Consider the following 19,540-nt stretch of genomic DNA (forward strand, 5'->3'; position numbering starts at 1 on the left):
CCATTCCACTTCCTCATCTACAAAATATGGGAATGCTTCAGATTTTCCAGATTTGCCCGTAAATGGGAATACTACTTGCACTTTACCTGTCTGAAAGCCCACTTTTATTCCACATGGCCTTTATCACTCCCTTACCTACTTTCATTGCTATTTCAAGCTCTTTTATTGAAGTGCAGGTGTGAAAGTACCCCCTTCACCTCCCCCTTCCCCAGAGCTGGGGTGACATTACTGGTTCTTGCAAGAAGAGGTAATCAAAGTAAAAAAGAAAAGGCTAAGTTGTTATCATATTTGTTAACTCGGGCCAGATGCTCATTAGCAATACACTAGAAGCCAAAAATGAAAAACCAGGCTGCAGCTTGGATCCAAAAATAAGGGCCAGGCTCTGTGGAAAACATCAACAGATGCAAAACCAGAACAAGGAAGAACATTTTGTCTGCACCATTGGAAAAAGACAGAACCTTGAGCTATCTCGCAGGCACACAGACATAGATCCATACTTAGTTGATCAGTGGCGACCACACAGGTATAAAGAAAAGGAGGAGATACTAAAATCTCAGCATGGGAAGAGTCTATGGTCCTCAACCCTGGCTGCAATTGGAATTATCTTAGCATCTTTTAGAAGTTCTGATGCCAAGGTCCTGTCCCCAGAGATTCTGATTTAACTGGTCTGGTGAGGGACTGTTAAAAGCTACCATTTAAAGCTCCCAAGGGTGTGTAAACGTGCAGCCAGAGCTGAAGACCACTCATCCGAGGTAGTGAGTGAGGGAAATAACCGACATGCTGCACATGTTCTGGGTTAGACACCCCTTCTTGCTAGGGCTGGAATGTCCATGGTTTGAAAACATTTATTTACTGATTCAGCAAATGATTATTAGGGACCTACTGTGTGCAGGCTCCATTTCAGGGTCTAGGATTAAAAATTAAATTAGTCTTGGCCTTGCCCTCGGGACAGTTGATGGGGAAGTCAAATGAGAAAATAAATTACCTAGCTACAAAGGAATATGGTTAGTACAATAATAGTGGTTTGTTCAAAGAAGGGGTAACTTCTTCTTCCCTCAAAGTCCAACCACAGAATCATGAAATCATAGAAATGAAGGAAGCTTGAGGTTCCAAATTTTGTGTGTAAGGAAACTAGAAATCAAGAGGTTGGCACGGGGCCTAAAACACTAAAATACTCACTCTGACTCACCAGAGGAAGTGTTACAGAACTGTGTCCCACAGCACTGAATTCAGAGGCTGGGTGTTGAAGAATAAGTAGGATTTATTGGGTGCAAGGACATGAGAAAGGGTTCCATTCCCAGAAGGCTCAGCCTGAAGCTCAGGCAGGAAAGTGCACACAGGGTAATGCCCTGGACCTGATCTCAGGTGGTGGCCAACAGCTTGGTGCCCCCTCCTCCAAATCAGCACTGGTCCTGGGCTTACATGGTTTCTTGCTTTCCAACGCATTTTGAGGGGATGCTCCCACCTCCAGCTCCACCTCCCTCTAGGAATAATTCTATTCAAATGAGATAGTAAATACATTAGTTTTACCCCTTGAGTTGTCTAAGTTCAATGAGATCTGGGGCTTGAATGTCTAACCTTAAACTTTCAGTGATATAACATATTAATAACTCTGCACACCCCTAGATTAAATACCCTTTGACCATTTGGTCAGCCTTGACCACCTAGAGTTGACATGTGCTCTACTTGCAAAACAAGAATTGTTAAATCCATAATGAAATGTGTTGAATTTGTTCTCCATTCTCCCCTTCCTCTGACCATGGTGTTGTCCTTAAAGTTTCACCTTCTCTCATATCCCATGTCCTTTTAATCAGCAAATCCTATTGGCTCACCTTCAAAAGCTATCCAAAATTCAGGTACTTCTCACCATCCTCACTACTACTGTCTCCAACCAAACCATTGTCCTGTGTCACCTGGATTATCACAGCAGCCTCCTAACTAGGGCTCACATGTCGGACTCAGCCTCAGAAGTGTGTCCTCCACTCCACAGATGTTCCATTTCAAAGAGTGTCAGGCTGTGTCTCTTCTTGATTCAAAACTTGTTGGCCTGTCCAGGGTCCTTCGTATGACTGACATGACCCCATATGATCAGTTCTCTATGGCTCCTCAGACCTCACTTTTTCTTCTCTGACCACACGGTCCTCCTCATTGACCTTGAACATGCAAGCAACGCCCCCCTCCCCATAGTTCACCCTGAAATTGGAACACCCTTCCTCCAGATGGCTGCACTGTGAGCTCTTCTACTTTCTTTGGGTCTTTTCTCAAAAGCCACTTTCTTTGTGAACCTTCTCCGGCTACCCTATCTAAAATCTCAACACTCACCCCCTTACATTTCACATACCTTATCCTTGCCTTATAAAAATGACTCTCTTTAACACTCGTCTGTAAGCACTATGTATTTTATATTTTATTGACTTATAAAATATTAACATTCATCAATAAGTACTGTATTTTTAATTTTTCTTATTATTTTGTCTTTCCTCATAAATCTGCTCCAGAAATAATTTTTGGGTTTGTTCACTGGTGTATCCTGATAATTTAAGTACAATGCCTGGCACATGGTGTACTCAATAAATACTAGTTGAATGAAAGGAAATAGAAAACTTACCTGTGGCATAATAAATATTACAACCGCACTTATACATTCCTTTCTTGATAGTTATTAAAAAAAAAAATCCACACCATAAGCAGGTCAAACTGCAATATAGAAAAAGATATCACCAAATCTATAACCTTAAAATGACTGAAACCCAAATTGAGGGACATTCTACAATGTACTTGATTGCTACTCTTCAGAAGTGTCAAGGTCAGGAAAGACAAGGGGAAGACTCAGGAATGGTCACAGATCAGAGGAGCCCAAGGAGACATGATAACTAAATGCAACGTTGGATCCTGCATAGGATGCTGGGACAGAAAAAAGCCACTGGAATTCAGAAAGGATCTGCAATGTAGTTAATAATACTATACCAATGTTAATATCCTGCTTTTTTTTTTTTAATATCCTGGTTTTGATAACCGTGCTATGATGATGTAGATGTTCAAGGGCCAGGGAGGTAGCCTACTTGAACAAACATCATTACATCCAAATATCTAAATAATCTCTTCAAAATCAGAGAGGGAGACAAAGCATGAGAGACTCTGGACTCCAGGAAACAAACTGAGGGTTACAGAAGGGAGGGGGGTTGGGGGCTGAGGTGACTGGGTGATGGGTATTAAAGGGGGCACGTGATGTGATGAGTACTGGGTGTTATATGCAACTGATGAATCGTTGAACACTGCATCAAAAACTAATGATGTACTATATGTTGGCTAATTGAATTTAATAATAAATAAATAAATGTCTCTTCGTACTCAAACAAGGAGGTTACTTAAGTGATAAACATGTTTCCTGAATGAATAACAAGAAGCAATTACCCTATAAACCACCAATAAGGCAATTAAGTAACTGAGATAGGGTGGATGTATGTGTGCACACGTGCACACGCATGCATGTGCAAAGCAGTTTTCTTTTTTTACATTTCAATCATTTTTCTATGCCATGGTAGCTGTATGCACCAGATATAAACAGATTTTCAAAGCATATGTTCCTTGCTGTATAAAGGAATTTTATCAGAAGACACAATAACAATTCAAAGTTCTCTTTCTACTCTGCTTTTAAAAGGCTAGAAATAACAAGTGTCACTTTAGTAAAATTACCTTCTAAGTAACATCCCACTAATTGGAGATTTCACAGTGAAATAATCATACACCGTTCTAGATCTCAAGAAGGCATGTTCTCATTAAAGGCAGAAAAATGATTAGGAAACATGTCACAGAGGGGATTTAAGAATCCTATTAACTAGCAAACCACCTTATATCTTCTGGAGGGGTGCGGTGAAGAGTAAAATCATTCAAGCCAAGTTCTCCTGTCTGGAAAGCTGCTGCCCCATCTTTCACCGTCAGAAGGGTACGTGTCCTATTTGTAAGTGGTAGCTCTTCGCTGGGGGTGGCTGGGGAACGATGCCTACACTCTCCCCCCCACCCCCACGGGAGGCCTTGCAGCCAACGAGAAGGACCTTCCCTTGTCCTTCTCCGGGAGGGGGTTTGGCTGGGTGGGCCCCTGGGGACAGGGAGGAACACGTCAATCACCTAGGGACTAGAAGAGCTGTTGAGGAGCATTACTCACGTTTCTGTAAGTCAAAATAAACATGTTTGTTTGGTGAGAAACTATCCCAGTGTTTTTTAGATTAACAGTCAAAAAGGCAATTCAATACAATTTAACCAAAATGTATCGACCATCCACTAAGGACTTATTTCTATTCTAGGACTGTGGATATAAGAGGAATAAAATCTTAACCCTCAGACAGCTTACTCCCTGGTAAAAGACGTAAAAGTTTATCAGCAAATAATTGTAAGATAAATGAGTAGGAAATGTCAGAAGGACCAGGGAGGTAGCAGACCTGAACAACGTGAGCTGAATGTAAGAATAACAAAGTTCCAGAAATGGCACCAAATTCTTTATTTTTGCTAAGTTTTAGTGTAGGCATGTGACTTAATGTAAATATATATATATAATACACATATTCTATTTATATTAAAATTTTTTAACTGACTGAAAAAGAAAAGCAATTATTTCCTGGGTGGTTGTTTTTTTTTCATAATTCATTACTGCTTTGATTTGAAATCAGAAGCCTGACATCTATTTCTTCTGAACCAAAATGTCACTCAGGCTCTGCATTTTTTCACTGTAAGGTACAGAATATAGCGTTAAATACTTAAACTGGGGGGTGGGAGGTAGTTTTTTTCAGATTGATTTTGGAATATAGCTTCCCCTAAATAAAGACTCTCCCAACATGGATCACATCTTTGTAAATGGTTCTTACCAGTAAGGTGATTCCTCCAAGATGTGTGTATAATCCCACTTTCAACATTATCGTATTCAGTCTTTAATACCATTTTGTATTACTGTTCAATAACTTTAAATCATAGCCCTTCATTTGTACTATCAAAAATTAACTGGCGTGCCTGGGTGGCTCAGTTAAGTGTCTGACTCTTGATCTCAGCTCAGGTCTTGATCTCAGGGTTCAAGCCCCACACCGGGCTCCACATTGGGTGTGGAGCCTACTTAATTTTTACCTTTTTTTTTTTTTTTTTAACTAAGAAAGGTAAGCTACATAATGCTAGTTTCTTTTCATAAAGTTTGAAATCCAGTATTCAATGGCCTAGTTTTGGAGAATGAATTTCAGGCTATTGTTTTCATTTCTGGAAACTGATTTCAACATAAGAAACTGGATCACATTATTCCTAAACAAATGAATTTCCCAAAGATTTCCATATTTGTCAGGACTGAGAGAAGCCAATGAGACATTTGTACAAATACTTGCAAATGCCCTATAGAAAAATATTCAAAAGCTGTAAATGAGTTGTAATATCAGTAAGAAGCTTGCAACTTTGAGCCAATCTTTGCTGTTAAGTGGAGATAAGACCATTTCCTCTGATGACATGAACAGTTAAAAGAAATCTCTTCAGTATCACAGCACAAGTAAGCCAGGAAATTTATCAACCAAACACTGACCTGATTTTGCTCCAAGATACGGAAGAATAGCTAATTCGTGGTACTAATTACTTGTCCCATTTCAGCTTTTTAGCCCAAAGCGATTCCTAATGAGTGATGAAATTAATGGACTTAGGCATAGTGCCCCTACAAAGTAATGCCACTCCAGATCTGTTGCTTGACAAATCCAACATCAACCCTACCCTCTGTGAGAGCCAACCTGTAGTAGCCCTTACAATTTGGAACAGTGCATTCTCCATCCAATGGTCTGAGAACTTTCTCATCACAAAGTAAGCCATTTTCCTGATGTTTTGCCTTTCAGGGACTCCTTGTCTAAAAGTTCTTTGACCCCTCCAAAATTCTCTCCACATCACAAATAAATATAGCTAATGGTCTGCTATGATTTACGTCCATGTTCTCATTTGCTGCAAGAGAAAGTGCCACCAATAACTTATCCTGAAAGTTCTCAACCGTACTTTTAACATGCTGAGCTACAATGTTTCTGGTTACCCTAACGTCTGCAAATGCTTGTTTATGCTCTGGACACATAATTTCTGCTGCATTCAAAAGAAACTCTTATAAAAAGCATTGTCTGTAAAAAGGTTTTGATGCCCAGGCAATTTTTTTTTTTTAATAGAGAACTACATTTCACAGGAGATCGCTTATTTTATTCTCATTCAAAAACAAACACTACCATTTTTTCAGTCCATTAAGTTTTTCAATGCCCATCTTTTCTGTACACCAGTCCTGGCTGGTTTTTTATGGTGCCTTAAGTTGTCATTTTTCTGTGCACACATTCTTTGTTTGGACAGTATTCCCACCCAACCCCCCAAACCCCTCAAAAGTGCCCTATTTCTCTCTCTCTCTCTTTTTTTTTTTTTTTTGATACTCATTTCTCTTTTTTAGGAGATGCACAAGTTCACCTTTTTCTTAACTTTACAATAATAAAAACAGCGGTAACTAACAACTGCTATTTGATTCCAGTGTTGAATCCAAAGGAACATGCGCAGGCTTTCGCTAACTAGGGAGGGCATAACCCTTACCCAGAGGGCACTGCCCCTCTGATTCAAGGCATGTCTACCTTGTGGGGGACACCAGCCTTCTCTTGCTAAGAGAAGCTGGAAATCAGACATTTTAAAGAAAAATTTCCTCATTATTTAAATAATGGTAACTTATTCAAAATTTATTAAAATACCAAGAGGGTCAGCATTGTTCTAGCCAGGTGACACAAGTCTGCAAGTATGGGCTGCCCATCTGTAACTCCCGGGGATGTCGAGTGGAACAGTAAAATAATTTGTATCCTATTTTGTTATAGTCCCTGAAAAACTAAGAAGAGAAAAGGCACAATTATATCAGCCTGTTTCTAGGGATTATGGAATCCAAATGCCATAACTAATTTGGAAATATTCTAACGAGGCAGTGAGATGCAGTGAAAAGGATATCCTTCTTGAAGCCGGGCCTGTTTGGGGAATCCTGGGTATTTCACTTATTAGGTTGGTTGACATTAGATTCCTCATCTGGAAGGAGGGATAATACAGTTGGCTTGTAAGTTTGCTAAGATGATTAGAGATAAAAGTATACACGTTTCTCAGCATACTATCAGCATTTGTGAGGTGTTCCATAAATGCTAACTATGACTGTTATGAAACGCAAAACCTACAACTCCAAACACATTTCTTTGTATGCGCCACAAGCATGGATTGCATCCTGGCTCTCTTTCCTGCACCCCCTCCCCGCCCCCTCCCCGCCTTTCTGCAACACATCTCCTCACTCTTCTCCGTGGCCCACCACAGCTTGTCAGCACCCACTGATGTCTGCCACCCTCTTACCTCGTCCGGGCTCCTATCTGTACCTGGAATGCCTGTCCCTTCCTTCATCATTAGGTTACCTCCTTTGCAATGCAACCAAAGTGTCACCTCTTCCAAGAAGTCTTTCGGGAGGGCCGCCTCCCTCCAGCCTAGGTAGAGCTCTCCCTCCCTTACTGCTTTGTGTTTGCCTCAGTCTGGCTTTGTAGTATTGTAAACTGTGAGCCCCTGGGAGGGAGGGACTAGGTCACTGTCCCTAGCACCTGGGTGCAGTGCCATTGCCAGGCATGTCATTCGGATAAAAACAAACAAACAAAAAGGGATCAAGGAGGCAATGAATGATTGCAGTGACTATAGACTGGCCAGGCAAGAGCCAGTGTCTGCTTCCCTCTTGCTTTACAAATGCAAATCTTTGGCTGCTGGTTGCGCGTCTCTCCCCCTGCCTTCCCAACCCTCACTCCAGCTCTTGCCTCCATCTCTAAACCAATGGAAATTTCCATTCCGGAGTAGCAGGTTGTAACAGAGGAGGTGCCTAAGTGTCACCTCCTGGGGCTTGAAAGTGGGGGCTGGAAGGACACCTGAGAGGCTTCCTTTTGAAAGGTCACAGGGAATACAAAGCAGAGTACCTTATTGGAGGTAAAAACCACAACACAGGGTCTTACCTTCATGTTCAGAAATGGCGGCTTCATGTACCTTTTCTCTTGTACCTTCAAAACTAGTGGCTTCACCAAAATGCATGTGTAGCCACAATGGGCTTGGGAGAATGCACTCTTGCACATGATCATTCATGGTCCTACATCAGAAGAAAAAGCATTTTGTAGGACAGGGCTGCCATTAGCATATATGAGCCCTTTGAGTGAGGAGGGATGCAGACCGCTGTGGAGTATTTACTGAGGAGGGGAGGAAGGCTGGACGTCATCCAGACACTCCATGTGCCCCTTATCTGGACACCTTTGTGAACAACCTAGTGAGGGAGCCCTGTTGTAAGAAAACGTGTTTCATTATCCATAATATTAGAAAAATAATTGTGAATAATGTGCAAATATTTATTCTTTTCTAGGAACATGGGTGACATTCGGAGGTCAGATTTCAGATGAGGTAAGTCACTCTTGGCTTCCATTTTGGTGATCAAAGAAAATGTAAAGCTGAGCAGTGGGAGTAGTCTTCTTGGGGGTCCTGGAATTTTATAAGGATAAATCATGGAAAATGGTTAAGATTGAATCAAAGATTATTTTCAGTTTTATTCTGTTTCCTGTATTTTTCACATTTTGACTACTAATAGCCCATGAGGTTGTCAATCTATTATTTGTGCGGGTGCAATTGTTAGAGAAAAACCAACTTGGCATTAATATTTAGTTGCTTTATGGAAAGATTTCATTGCTGGGATGTGTGTGTGTGTGTGTTGGCTCCACCTAGAGTGACCAACTGGTCCTAGTTTCCAGGGACTTTTCATTTCTAGCATGGGATTCTCAGTCCCAGCTGGTCACCTCGGTTTGGGCAAGTTGATCCAATCTTTCAGAGCCTCAGTTCTTCTGATGTGAAATGGGGTGATAAAGTTTACCTTGGAGGTCTGTTGAAAGGGTTAACCATGTTTAACGTGTGAGATGTTTATGCAACCCTTTCACTGGTAGGTAGCAGACACCCAATAATGGCAGCTATAATAATTTATTTACTGTAAAATTCCTCTAAATCTTTGTTTATTCATTCAAAACAGTGCTTACCAAAGTGATATTCTTATCATTGCCTTTAAGGAATATCTTCATGGCATAAGTGAGTCATGCAGGCATTGAGCATCAATAACCCCCCAAGGACAAAGTCCTCAAGTCCCTCCAATCTCTTTTTGCTTACCTGCAACACCATTGAGGAGTCTGGATAGTATGTCTGAGTGGATACACTCAGTGGGATCCAGCCCACTCTGCCACTAGATTTACTAACATTTACTAACAGTTGCCACATCAGCAAAATGCAGGTGATAGCCCCTACTCAGCAAGATCACGATTAAGATTAATGAGATGATCCTATGAAGTGCTCAGCCCCATGCCTGGCCCAGGACAAGCCCTTCATAAAGGTAGTCCTTACTATCATTCCTAAGGGGAAGCTCGGGGGAATAGATGGTCTTTTCCACCGCTCCCAAGGTCACCAGTGTTATTTAATTGATCCTGGGGATAGGAGTCTTATCCGCACACTCTCATCTATCTGAATGCCTGTTCCTGGTATTGGGCATAGGTCACCAGAGAGTTTGTCACGTGGGGGATTCCTTGGAAAGTAGACTGTGCTGGAGATTAGCGTGCAGAACAGTTATTAGAAAATCGGGCCATGGTGCAGTCTCAACAATGACCACGGCTGACCCCACGGGGAGCTCCAAAGCTGAGATGGCCCTGCAGAGTTGTCCAAGATTGGGGCAAAAGGACTGAGTATTTATATCCTTTGTATGACCAGTCATTGGAGAGAGGCTGCCCTGGGAGGGTGGGTCTCACCTTGGGCGAGGCAACTGTCTTTAGCCAAGTGCAATTTCCCGGCAACTAGGGGACTAGGTCCTACAGTTCTGAAGGAGGATCTGGGGGGTCTTCACAGGGTTCATTACAGGGCCCTCTGATGAGTATCAGGTAGGGTGTGTGGAGGAGGCACAGAGGCGAATCTACAAATATCAAAACCATGGCCACAAACTTAAGTCAGACACAAAGCAGGTGACCGGGAGGGAGATCTAGAATTAATAATCTACTGTATCTAGCAAATGCATAACCTTCTACTGCCTGTTACGGTAAGACGAATACACCTTCGCTTTAGGAGCAGAAGGGCCAGCTGTTAAGGGCACCATCTCCCCTTTCATGTTTGCTCTCCTCTTTACAGTATCTGCTCTCTGCTGCAACGAGCCCAGCTTGCCCAGGTCAGAGTGTGCAAGGCTGGCCTCTGAAATACATCATTTCAAAAGCACGAGTCTAAAAACTGCACAATAAAGCTGTCGTGAATGGCTGCAGAGGCTCTCACCTCAGATGCAGACCAGACAAACAGCTACTGTTGACTTTCCCCCCGGTCCCTGCGGAGAGAATGGCAGCAAGGAGGAGGCAAGGAAGCCACAGGGAGACCACGGTCCCCCCAGCAGCTGAATCGCCTGAGCTCAACCATTTCCATGAGGGAAAAATGCGGGCCAGTAGCAACAAATTCACCTTCCCAGTTTTTCTCTGCCTTCCCTCTGCTTTGGACGAGCTCAGCACAAAGCAGGTACAAACTGAATCCCAGGATGACCACACCTGCGACGTGCTGAGTGGCACAACCAGCAGTGCTGCCTCGGGAGGTGGTGATGTCCCCATTCCTGGGAGACTCCGACCATATACCAAACAGCCACTTGACAGGGGTAACAGCAGAAGGACCCAAATACCCCAGTAGATAACTCCGTGAGGTGCCGCCCACATGTTTTGGCTTCATCATAGAGCCAAGACAGATGTTACTCGTGTGAATAATATTTTTAACTACAATAAGTATATATGTATCACTGTCTTCTAGCACTTACTTTTCAGAGTTTTATCTACATTTTCTTACCTGTAAGGTAGCTAGGGTTCCTTGAATTGCACCTAACAATAAACTCAAGTCACACTGGCTTGATCAGTACAGGAAAAGTTACCTTGACTTTCCAACTAGATTTTCCAACTAGAAGTGTAGACGTGGAGCAGGCTTCAGGGTGGACTCCCATCAGTGGCCTCACTCCGTTTCCCAGGGATGCCCGTGGCCCCGTGTTCCTTTGTACAGCGACCTCATCCTCAGACAGCAGGCTAGCTGCAGGAATTCTAAGCCTTGCTCAGAACAGCAGTTCCAGGGAAAGGGTGTTGCTTCTAGAAATTTTGTAAGAAGAACAAGGAAAGATGTTCCCAGAGGCCTCTGCGAATCTGTCCTTGCATCTCATTGGCCCAAAGGTGTCACATGACCTTCCCCAAACCACTTACTTTTCCACCTGCCAGGCTGGCGTTTGGAGTTGGGGGGGGGGGGGCGGCGGTCCACTTCCACGGAAGCCTGTCTGTCTACCTGGGGGACCTGAATGGAATCATCCTCAGTTTGCAGATGAAAAAGCAAAAATGCTGAGAGGTCAGATGACCTCCCCAAGTTCATTTATCCAGTGAGCAGTACACTCAAGGCCAGAAAACAGTCGTCTTAGGTCAGCGACTTCACTATTCCACATTCGGGTGTTTAAATTTTATGGTTGGGGAACATTTCAGCGATCACGTAGTCCAACTCTCCATCCAGGATTCTCCATCTTATCTTAAAATTTCTCTCTAGATAATATTATGCACATTTCCCAATAAGGATCCACTAGTATGTGATGTGACATAACACAAGGAAAATATACGGTGCGAGCACAGTAATTTCTTAAACATAGGGCAGTCGTGATGGGAAAAACTATACTTGTCTTAACTTTTAATTTCTACTTAGGATAAATGTCATAATGGTCGCAAATTAAAAGCAGTAATCGCATTTTTACTGCTATTATTCTAAAGGATTGGCCTGGACGCCCTTTTGTTAGCCTAATAATTTTCTTGATATGCCGATTTTAAAAACAACAGGGAAAGAGTTTATCTTGGAAATGCTGATGAAGCAACCTCAGCCCACAATCAAAGGCGTAATGGAAAAATCCATTTTAATTATTTGTGAGGTGTGTTATTTTTCAGTTGACCAGTAAATCTATCAGCAAAATGAAAAAATGTCCTCTCCCCTGTTGTTTATCACTGTCCCTCTAAAGTGCTCCCTCAAGCTGTTGTTTCTAGAGACGCTGGTACTCTTGGTAGTCCTGCACACTTGCCCCTCAGGTCCGGCAGCACAAAGGAAGGGGCACGGAGCAGGGGGGATGTATTTGCAGGCTGACCGGTGGGGAGCGGGATCCCCGTGAGCCAGCGCACAAGCTCCGTCCCTCCTCTCTGCTGGCTGGTGGCCCTGTGACAGTGGCTGGGGTTTTGCTGAGCTACGGGTGGTATGAGATTGACAGCAGTCAGGGCTCTGTCTAACCTCTGGTTCATCAGCACAGTCCACTGAGCCTCGAGGAAAAAAGGCACAGGCTTTTAGGTCAGGAGTCACCCAGCTGCCAAAACCTATTGGCTTGGAGAAAGGAGAAGAAGGGAAATGGAGTCACCAGTGGTACAACTGACCCTCTTTGTCAGAGAGATTATGATGCTGCAGAGAATGTCGTCAAACCAGATCTTCCAAGCAGAGTGAGAAACACAAATCGATCCACCTCCCTCACCATACTCCTAAGGGCTGACTTGTCCCAGCGCTGAAGGAAATCCCTTAGGGCCCGGTGATACTTTTCCCCTATATATGCTGGTTGAATCTTCTTTTTTTTCATTCTGTAATACAACTGATAAAAACAAGGAGTGGTTATAGTGAGATTTCAGTGTTCTTAAAGACTAAAGACCAGCGGAGGATCACAAACTTGCTTCCTGGGTTCGGAAACCATTTGGCTTTTCTGAGTGACTTCCACATCCTCTTGCAGGTTGCTGAACGGCTGATGACAATTGCCTACGAAAGTGGAGTGAATCTCTTTGATACTGCCGAAGTCTATGCTGCTGGAAAGTAAGTCAGTGCCCGTCTGTGTCCCTCAAGTGGCATTTGTGGTACCAAGAGTGCCCGGACCATTGCTGACATGCTGGTGAGAAGGGTCTGCCCTTCCCACACACTCTGGTGGCACTGCTTTTCGCCCTTTCTCTATCCCCATCCCCAGAGTTGGGGGTATTTATTGCCCGCCTCTGGCCCCCTCTGCCCACCCAAACCTTCCTGCCCCTGGTCCCCGTATGAGGAATGGACTGAAAACATCGCCACAGGCTACCTGAGGGGCCCAGGTAGCTGGGACCAGAGTGGTGGCAGGGGAGATCAAGAAGTGTTAGTTGACTACATGAGTGAGGAAGTAAATGAGCAGATTCCAGCGTGGTGGTTCCAAAGCTCGCCCTGTTCTTTCATAACCACATCTCATAGTTCCTTACTCCCCCGAGGGAAACTGCAGGGACCAGGGACTGCTTTTCCCATTGGCAGGCCCATCCTTCCATCTAGCATGACAAGGAGAACAGAGATTAAAAGAGGGGTCCTCAGAAATGCCAAGAAATGTAATCTGTTTTATAGGAGGGCAGAGGACAGAGAGGACTGTAGGAGGGCCTTGCTGCTTTTCTAGAGAAGTCACACCAGCTCCAACCTTCTCATGGACCCCAGAGCGGGTGTGGGGCTCTGAGACAGGACTCACGGCTTGGTCAGACCGTGTGGGGAACGTGCCCTTGGGGATGCCTCAAGGTCCATGCCTCCCATGCGCCAGCACAACACGCACATTGTGGAACAAAACCAGAGCACCTTGGCCACCTGCTGTCCACACGGACAGACTGACGGAGCCCCCAGAACAGAAAGAAACTAAGTAGCTGGCAGGTGCTTGAGCAGCAATGCAATTTTCTAACAGGACTGTGGCGCCTAATCACCTGCAGACCTAACTCCTCACCGCCCCCTCCCGGGTGAGAATCACAGTCAAACTCCAGTTTGTGGTGGCCTGGTCTCAGTGCATTTTCCTCACATGGGTCTCCTCCTTCTCAAGGGCACGGCTATGTTTAAGGACCAGCGGGGAGGTTCAGAGCCCATGTGTCTGATGTTTTCTGTTGAGTCCAAGGAGAGGAAATAAAATTGATAAGGCCTCGCTCCTTCCCACATCCCAGCCTTTCTCGGTTCTCTTCTCCTGTTGCATCCTGCTCAGGTGGTCTGTATTCCTACTGTGAAGGATAGTCAGTCCTGGCTACTTACTGACTGTCAGCGTGCACCTGAGCTAGGTTCCTGCCATGAAACACAAGGTTGCAGAAGGCGACCTCAGAGCCAGAGGGGGCCGGGCAGGGGAGGCTGGGGTGACATCCCCTGAGGGTCAGTCTGGGGCATGCTCCGTAGCTGCCCTGCAGCATGGTTTCTTGCCAGGCTGGACACTCCAACAAAGAGAGAACTTTCAGCCAAGACAGACAATGGTCAGTGACCATTCTGCATCCATAAGACTCTAATGCACAAAGTGCTAATTCCACTGATGTCCCCACTCAGAAAGCCTCTGAGAGCCCAGTGGCTTCTCACAGCATCAGTCGGCCTGGGAGGGACCTACAAGAAAGTTTTAGTCTCCTTACCTTGGGTCCCAGCTCAGGTAGGTGGAGGGGAGAAGACAGTGGAGAATGTCTTCCGTATACCTCTCCACCACCCACCCTTAGGGGCAGGAAGAACACTTCTCTACATCTCCTTGCAGCTTGCTGCTATGGCAACACTTGTCCCTAGGACTCAGGACCTTGATGTGGGCCACTGCATCTGCAGCCCTAGCCTTTGGGATGGCTAAACCCCCACCTGGTTTGTTTTTTTGTGTTTTTTTCATCCTGCAAGATCACCTGGGAGTCAGTATGTTCTGTCTAAACAGTGCAAGTGCACATTGTCCTCCCTAGTCACAATCAAAGACCATGGTAACTAGGAGGGAAACCTTGACTCCCATTGGATTCTGCCAAGTAGGATATTTATATATGGGATGAGTGGCTCAAAAACATCAAACTGCCAAATGACTCTGTTGTTTCTTAATATCAGGACCATAGGTGGTCTCCTGCCAGCGTGTCAGGATTTGGCAGGTGCTTCTGGAATGCTCCAGGAGCCGGATTCTGCAGGCACAAGCAGAAACAGCGGAAACTGTGCTACTAGCCAAGAGCGGCTTCTATTTTCGGGACATGTAGGCACTGAGAGTTCAAACAAGGAATGGCTCTCGTGGTTTTGGATTGACTCTTGCGTTTCTGGGACACTGTATCCTAAGCCATTTTCTGTTTCCTTTCCAGGGCTGAAGTGATTCTGGGGAGCATCATCAAGAAGAAAGGCTGGAGGTAATGCATTCACGAGAATCATGTACTTGCCTTTAAAAAGACTATTATTATTTTGTACCAGAGAAGGGAAAATAAAATTGCATGACATCTGAACAAAAGGCTCTCAAAAAAGAAGTCAATTCTTGGTAAAGAGATGATTTATAGTGGTTTGAAAACAAATACCAACAAGTTCATTACTTGTGCTTCAAAAAGTATTGATGAGTCATTGATCGCAATGAATTACCACGGGGTTTAGCAGAGAAGGAGGGGATGGTCATGAGATAGTCATGCATAAAAGAAAGTGGCATTTTCATGGTTCCTCACTGCCATTTGTGGTAATTTGGCAAAGGAAGGCAGCTGATAGGAAGCTGAATATCTATAAACACGTATTTATGTTCACTGTTCATTTTACTGACAACTTTGGATGCAAAGAAATGAGGAAGAAAAAGGTCCTTGTGATCAATGCCCCCAAGTTCTCTTATCTGAACGCAGTTAGCCAGCACCTCTACCGTGTGCAGGGAGCCCTATTAATCTGGGCATTCAGGAAGTGCTTCATCTGCTGTCCTTGAGGGGGTCACATCCCATTCCATCGCGGGCTGTAGCCAACACCAGTGGTAAAGAGGAATGCCTCACCTGTGGGGGGTGGGGAGGCAATCCCCCTCCACTTCACTGAGCATGTCAACCACGACAGCCCCTCCTTCCCCAGCATGAGTAGAGAATCAGGCCAAGACCACAGGACAAGTTTGGGATCCTCTTCTGCTCTGGTAGAAGATCGGCTGTTGGCCAGATAAACAAGAGCTCTGTAGTTTTAGTGGAAATGGAAACTTTTTAGAAATTTATGGAGAGATGAACAAATAAAGTTTGGTGACCCACTTTCTCCTTCTCCCTGCTCCTCCTCCCCTACTCCAGGGATTATAAGGTTATTCAGAGAAAACTATATTCAACCTTAAATATGGAAAAATATTCACATCCCTGCCCAGTCCTCCACCTTGCGGGAGTTCTGTTCCCACTCAGAACCATCCATCACCGCCCAAATAGGGACTGCACCACTCCTTAGGGCTCCTGGAATCAAGTGCTGCAAACTACGTGGCTTCAGACAATAGAAGTTATTCTCTCACAGTTCTGGAGGCCAGAAGTACAAAATCAAGGTTTGGGCCAAGCCGTGCTCTTTCTGAAACTGAGTAGAATCCTTCCTTGCCTCTTCCTAGGTTTTGGCTTTTGCTGGCAATCTTGGGCATTCCTCAGCCAGGGCTGCACTCAGCCTTTGCCTCTGCCATCAGATGACCTTCTCCCCTCGTGTGTGTCTATGTGTCTTCTTCAAAGACACTGGTCAGGGGCGCCTGTGTGGCTCAGTCGGTTAAGCGGCTGCCTTCGGCTCACGTCATGATCCTGGGGTCCTGGGATTGAGCCCCACGTCCAGCTCCCTGCTCAGCAGAGAGCCTGCTTCTCCCTCTCCCTCTGCCTGCCACTCTGCCTACTTGTGCTCTCTCTCTCTGTCAAATAAATAAATAAAATCTTTGGAAAAATAAAAAAGGACACTGGTCATATTGGATTAAGGACTCACCCTACTCTAGTATGACCTCATCTTAATTTAATTAATTACATGTGTAATGTCCCCATTTCCAAATAAGCTCCCATTCTGAGGTACCGGGGGTTAGGACTTGACCATGTCTTTTTAGGGGACATAGTTGAGCCCATAACAGAGCCCCTGGAGATGAGCCCACTCACAGCCCTGTGGACTGCTCAACAAGGTGCGGGCTGACAGAGGACACCTGAGGAAGGAGGGGAGCACCATCAGTGCTCTTTCCCCTTAGCACCCAGACAACCTCTAACCATCACTCTCCATGGTTTGCAGAGCCTGTTACACACCTACAAGAAACCAGATTAACATGCGTCTTCTACAAACTGGCTTTCCATCTTGCAGATAAAAACCCAAGCTGTCACCATGCTCCGGAATATTGATATCAGTACATGGCTGCCCCTACAAGACTGATGAAAAGATAGACCATAGCACAGAGTCTCTACAAGAAATTTCAACTAGCATATTTAGCTTCTAGTCCCAGCACGACCCCTTGCCTGCTGTGCTTTCCAGGGCAGGTTACTTCACTTGTCTGAGTCTCCATTTCCCCATCTGTAAAATGGACGGCCTAACTGTTCATGAAGTGTCGTGCTGATAAAGGGAGATGAGGTGTGCAAAAGTATTTTGAAAGCTGTGCTCTATCAGTGTAGAATGCTCATATTATCAGTCTCCAGCCAATCGGAAGAGTTGCTGGAGATGCCTCCACGACGGTCAGTGGTAATTGGCCAGGTTGCTGGCTACTCTTGCCCTTTGAACATACATGTTAGTGTGCACACCGACGGAGCTCAGACATTTTCCGGAAAGCCTGACTTTGGGGAGAAAAAAAAAAAAGTCTATGATAGTATTTGGAGAGGATGTGCAGCTCTGGTGGGCCCAGCCGCTCTGAATAATCGAGAGGACTGCATTCATTTTTTATGATATTCTATCTGGCGTCTGGTTGAAGCTGTGAAAAGGTTTACTCGAGGAGACCTGGCTCCCCTGTGGCAGATTGCTGTTACACTGGGTATCGTGAGGTTGATGGATTAACCTGGAAAGTGCATCAGCCCTTCCGCAGTGTGTAATCTCCAGATGCACATATCTGTAGGGCTTCCATTACAGTGATTCCAATCACTGTTCAGGGAATTAACTTCAGTGGGATGGGGTTGCTGGCCTTTTCTACAGATTTTTCTTGTTGCAGCTAGGCTGTCAGAATTGTCACCCTTATTCCTCATTTGGTTATCATTAATCTTGTGAGGCTCTTATATCTCGGGCCCCAAGGCATCGGCTCTACAGCTGATGGAATTATAAATGTCTTATTTCAAATACTCCCAAAGTTTGGTCTTAACCTTTGAATCTCAGATGATTTTTTTCCCCCTAGGCCAGTTCAATTGAATTATGTACCTGGAGAAACTAAATTATACTGAGATCTGCCTCCTGATTGTAAATTATGTGACCGTAATTCTCAAGACGCGTTTCCTATTCCACCATCATGGTGATACCATTGCCATTTCCTGCCCTTGGGTGTGGTTTGGAGAAGGCAGTAAGTTTGCTGACAAGATTTCCACCTTTTATTCTCTTAGGAGTAAAGTGGTTAAAACCTTGAGTTACAAATTTTAAGACTGTTTTCCTAAAATAATGTTTCCATTTAATAAAACACTCAAAGAAAATGTATTCCTATTGATTGACTACTCTATCATTCATATCTCCATGCAGTCAGTTACTGCCTGCTGGAAGGCATAATAACTCAGAGCCGCTAGGGCCCGTGGTCCTTGGCAGAGGGTGAACTGAGCCCCAGGACAGCTCACACTCAATCAACGTTATGGCAGATGCTAAATAAGCGTAGTGAGTGCTACTAAAGCAGTTCATCCTTTAAATCCACTCACTTACCCTCTCGCTTACCATTCCTGCCCCTCCGTGCCTACTGCTCATGCTCTTTGCCAACCCCCATCAGCTGCTCACTGCCACAGCCTCCTCCACCTGACCCTCCAGGTAAAGGTCAATCCCCTTCAACCTCTTTATCTAGGATCTGACTTCACGTCCCCACTCACCAGCTTCCCTTTGTCCCAATATTTCAGTGACATGAATTAACAAATTTATCTCTTTACCAGTTCTTTTTTTTTAATGGGAGGTACAATAAATTCTTTCTGGTGCTATAATAATATGACTACAAAAACCAACAATTTATTTAATATTTCTCTCTGTTTGTCTAACATACAGGAGGTCCAGCTTGGTCATAACAACCAAACTCTACTGGGGTGGAAAGTAAGTTAAATACCTTTTCTTTTCCCTACTTGACAGGAAACAACTAGTACTTCATACTTTTATCCTTTTGGGCAACCATTTTACATCTAATGTACTAAAATTAATTGATTTGGGGAAAAAGATTATTTTTTTCTGCCTTGAAGGAAATAGCAATTAGCCTAGGATTCAATTTTAGCAAGATGCCCCAAAGAAATGTAGTGTAAAGCATGTGGTCACTTGTTAGTAAGTAATTCATGGAGATTTTCAAATACCAGCCTCATGCTTAGAACCATTTCCAAAATAGAGTTCAAATTTTAGGAAAAGAAAACAAGCACATAGCATCACAGAAGAAAAGCTATTCGAATCTGCCAAAACTCAGAGACTTCCATGGAATGCAAAGATAAAAATATCTTGTCTGGCCCCATGTGTGAGTCTCTGATCATTTCTGCAGAAGGCGTTGAAAATGTTGATCAAAAGGACCACCTTTTGGAGAATAACAGGAAGCTACCATATCACTCACGGGCAGGCAAATGAAAGAGAAGTCCTCTGTCTGTTGTGGGATGCAAACAAA

The 19,540-nt window shown here is 44.3% G+C and overlaps 1 protein-coding gene and 1 long non-coding RNA gene across 8 annotated transcripts in view; one reads left to right on the plus strand and one right to left on the minus strand.

Moving 5' to 3' along the window:
• KCNAB1 (potassium voltage-gated channel subfamily A regulatory beta subunit 1) overlaps window positions 1–19,540 on the plus strand; it is a 370,920-nt gene that overhangs the window by 276,186 nt on the left and 75,194 nt on the right. For all 6 annotated transcript variants that reach the window (XM_081828363.1, XM_081828375.1, XM_081828385.1 and 3 more), the window contains 4 exons: window positions 8,399–8,436; window positions 12,818–12,897; window positions 15,147–15,191; window positions 18,946–18,990. In XM_081828363.1, coding sequence (XP_081684489.1) covers window positions 8,399–8,436; window positions 12,818–12,897; window positions 15,147–15,191; window positions 18,946–18,990 — 208 coding nt within the window. The remainder of the gene's footprint in view (window positions 1–8,398; window positions 8,437–12,817; window positions 12,898–15,146; window positions 15,192–18,945; window positions 18,991–19,540) is intronic.
• Window positions 1–19,540, minus strand: part of LOC145723008 (uncharacterized) — a 171,643-nt gene that overhangs the window by 96,565 nt on the left and 55,538 nt on the right. For both annotated transcript variants that reach the window (XR_014147706.1, XR_014147708.1), the window contains 2 exons: window positions 15,804–15,946; window positions 8,001–8,131 (listed from right to left, as the gene is read on the minus strand). This is a non-coding gene — a long non-coding RNA (uncharacterized LOC145723008). The remainder of the gene's footprint in view (window positions 1–8,000; window positions 8,132–15,803; window positions 15,947–19,540) is intronic.

Source organism: Leptonychotes weddellii, chromosome 1 (genome assembly GCF_054177405.1).
Source record: "Leptonychotes weddellii isolate Sample4059 chromosome 1, ASM5417740v2, whole genome shotgun sequence".
Classification (NCBI taxonomy): domain Eukaryota; kingdom Metazoa; phylum Chordata; class Mammalia; order Carnivora; family Phocidae; genus Leptonychotes; species Leptonychotes weddellii.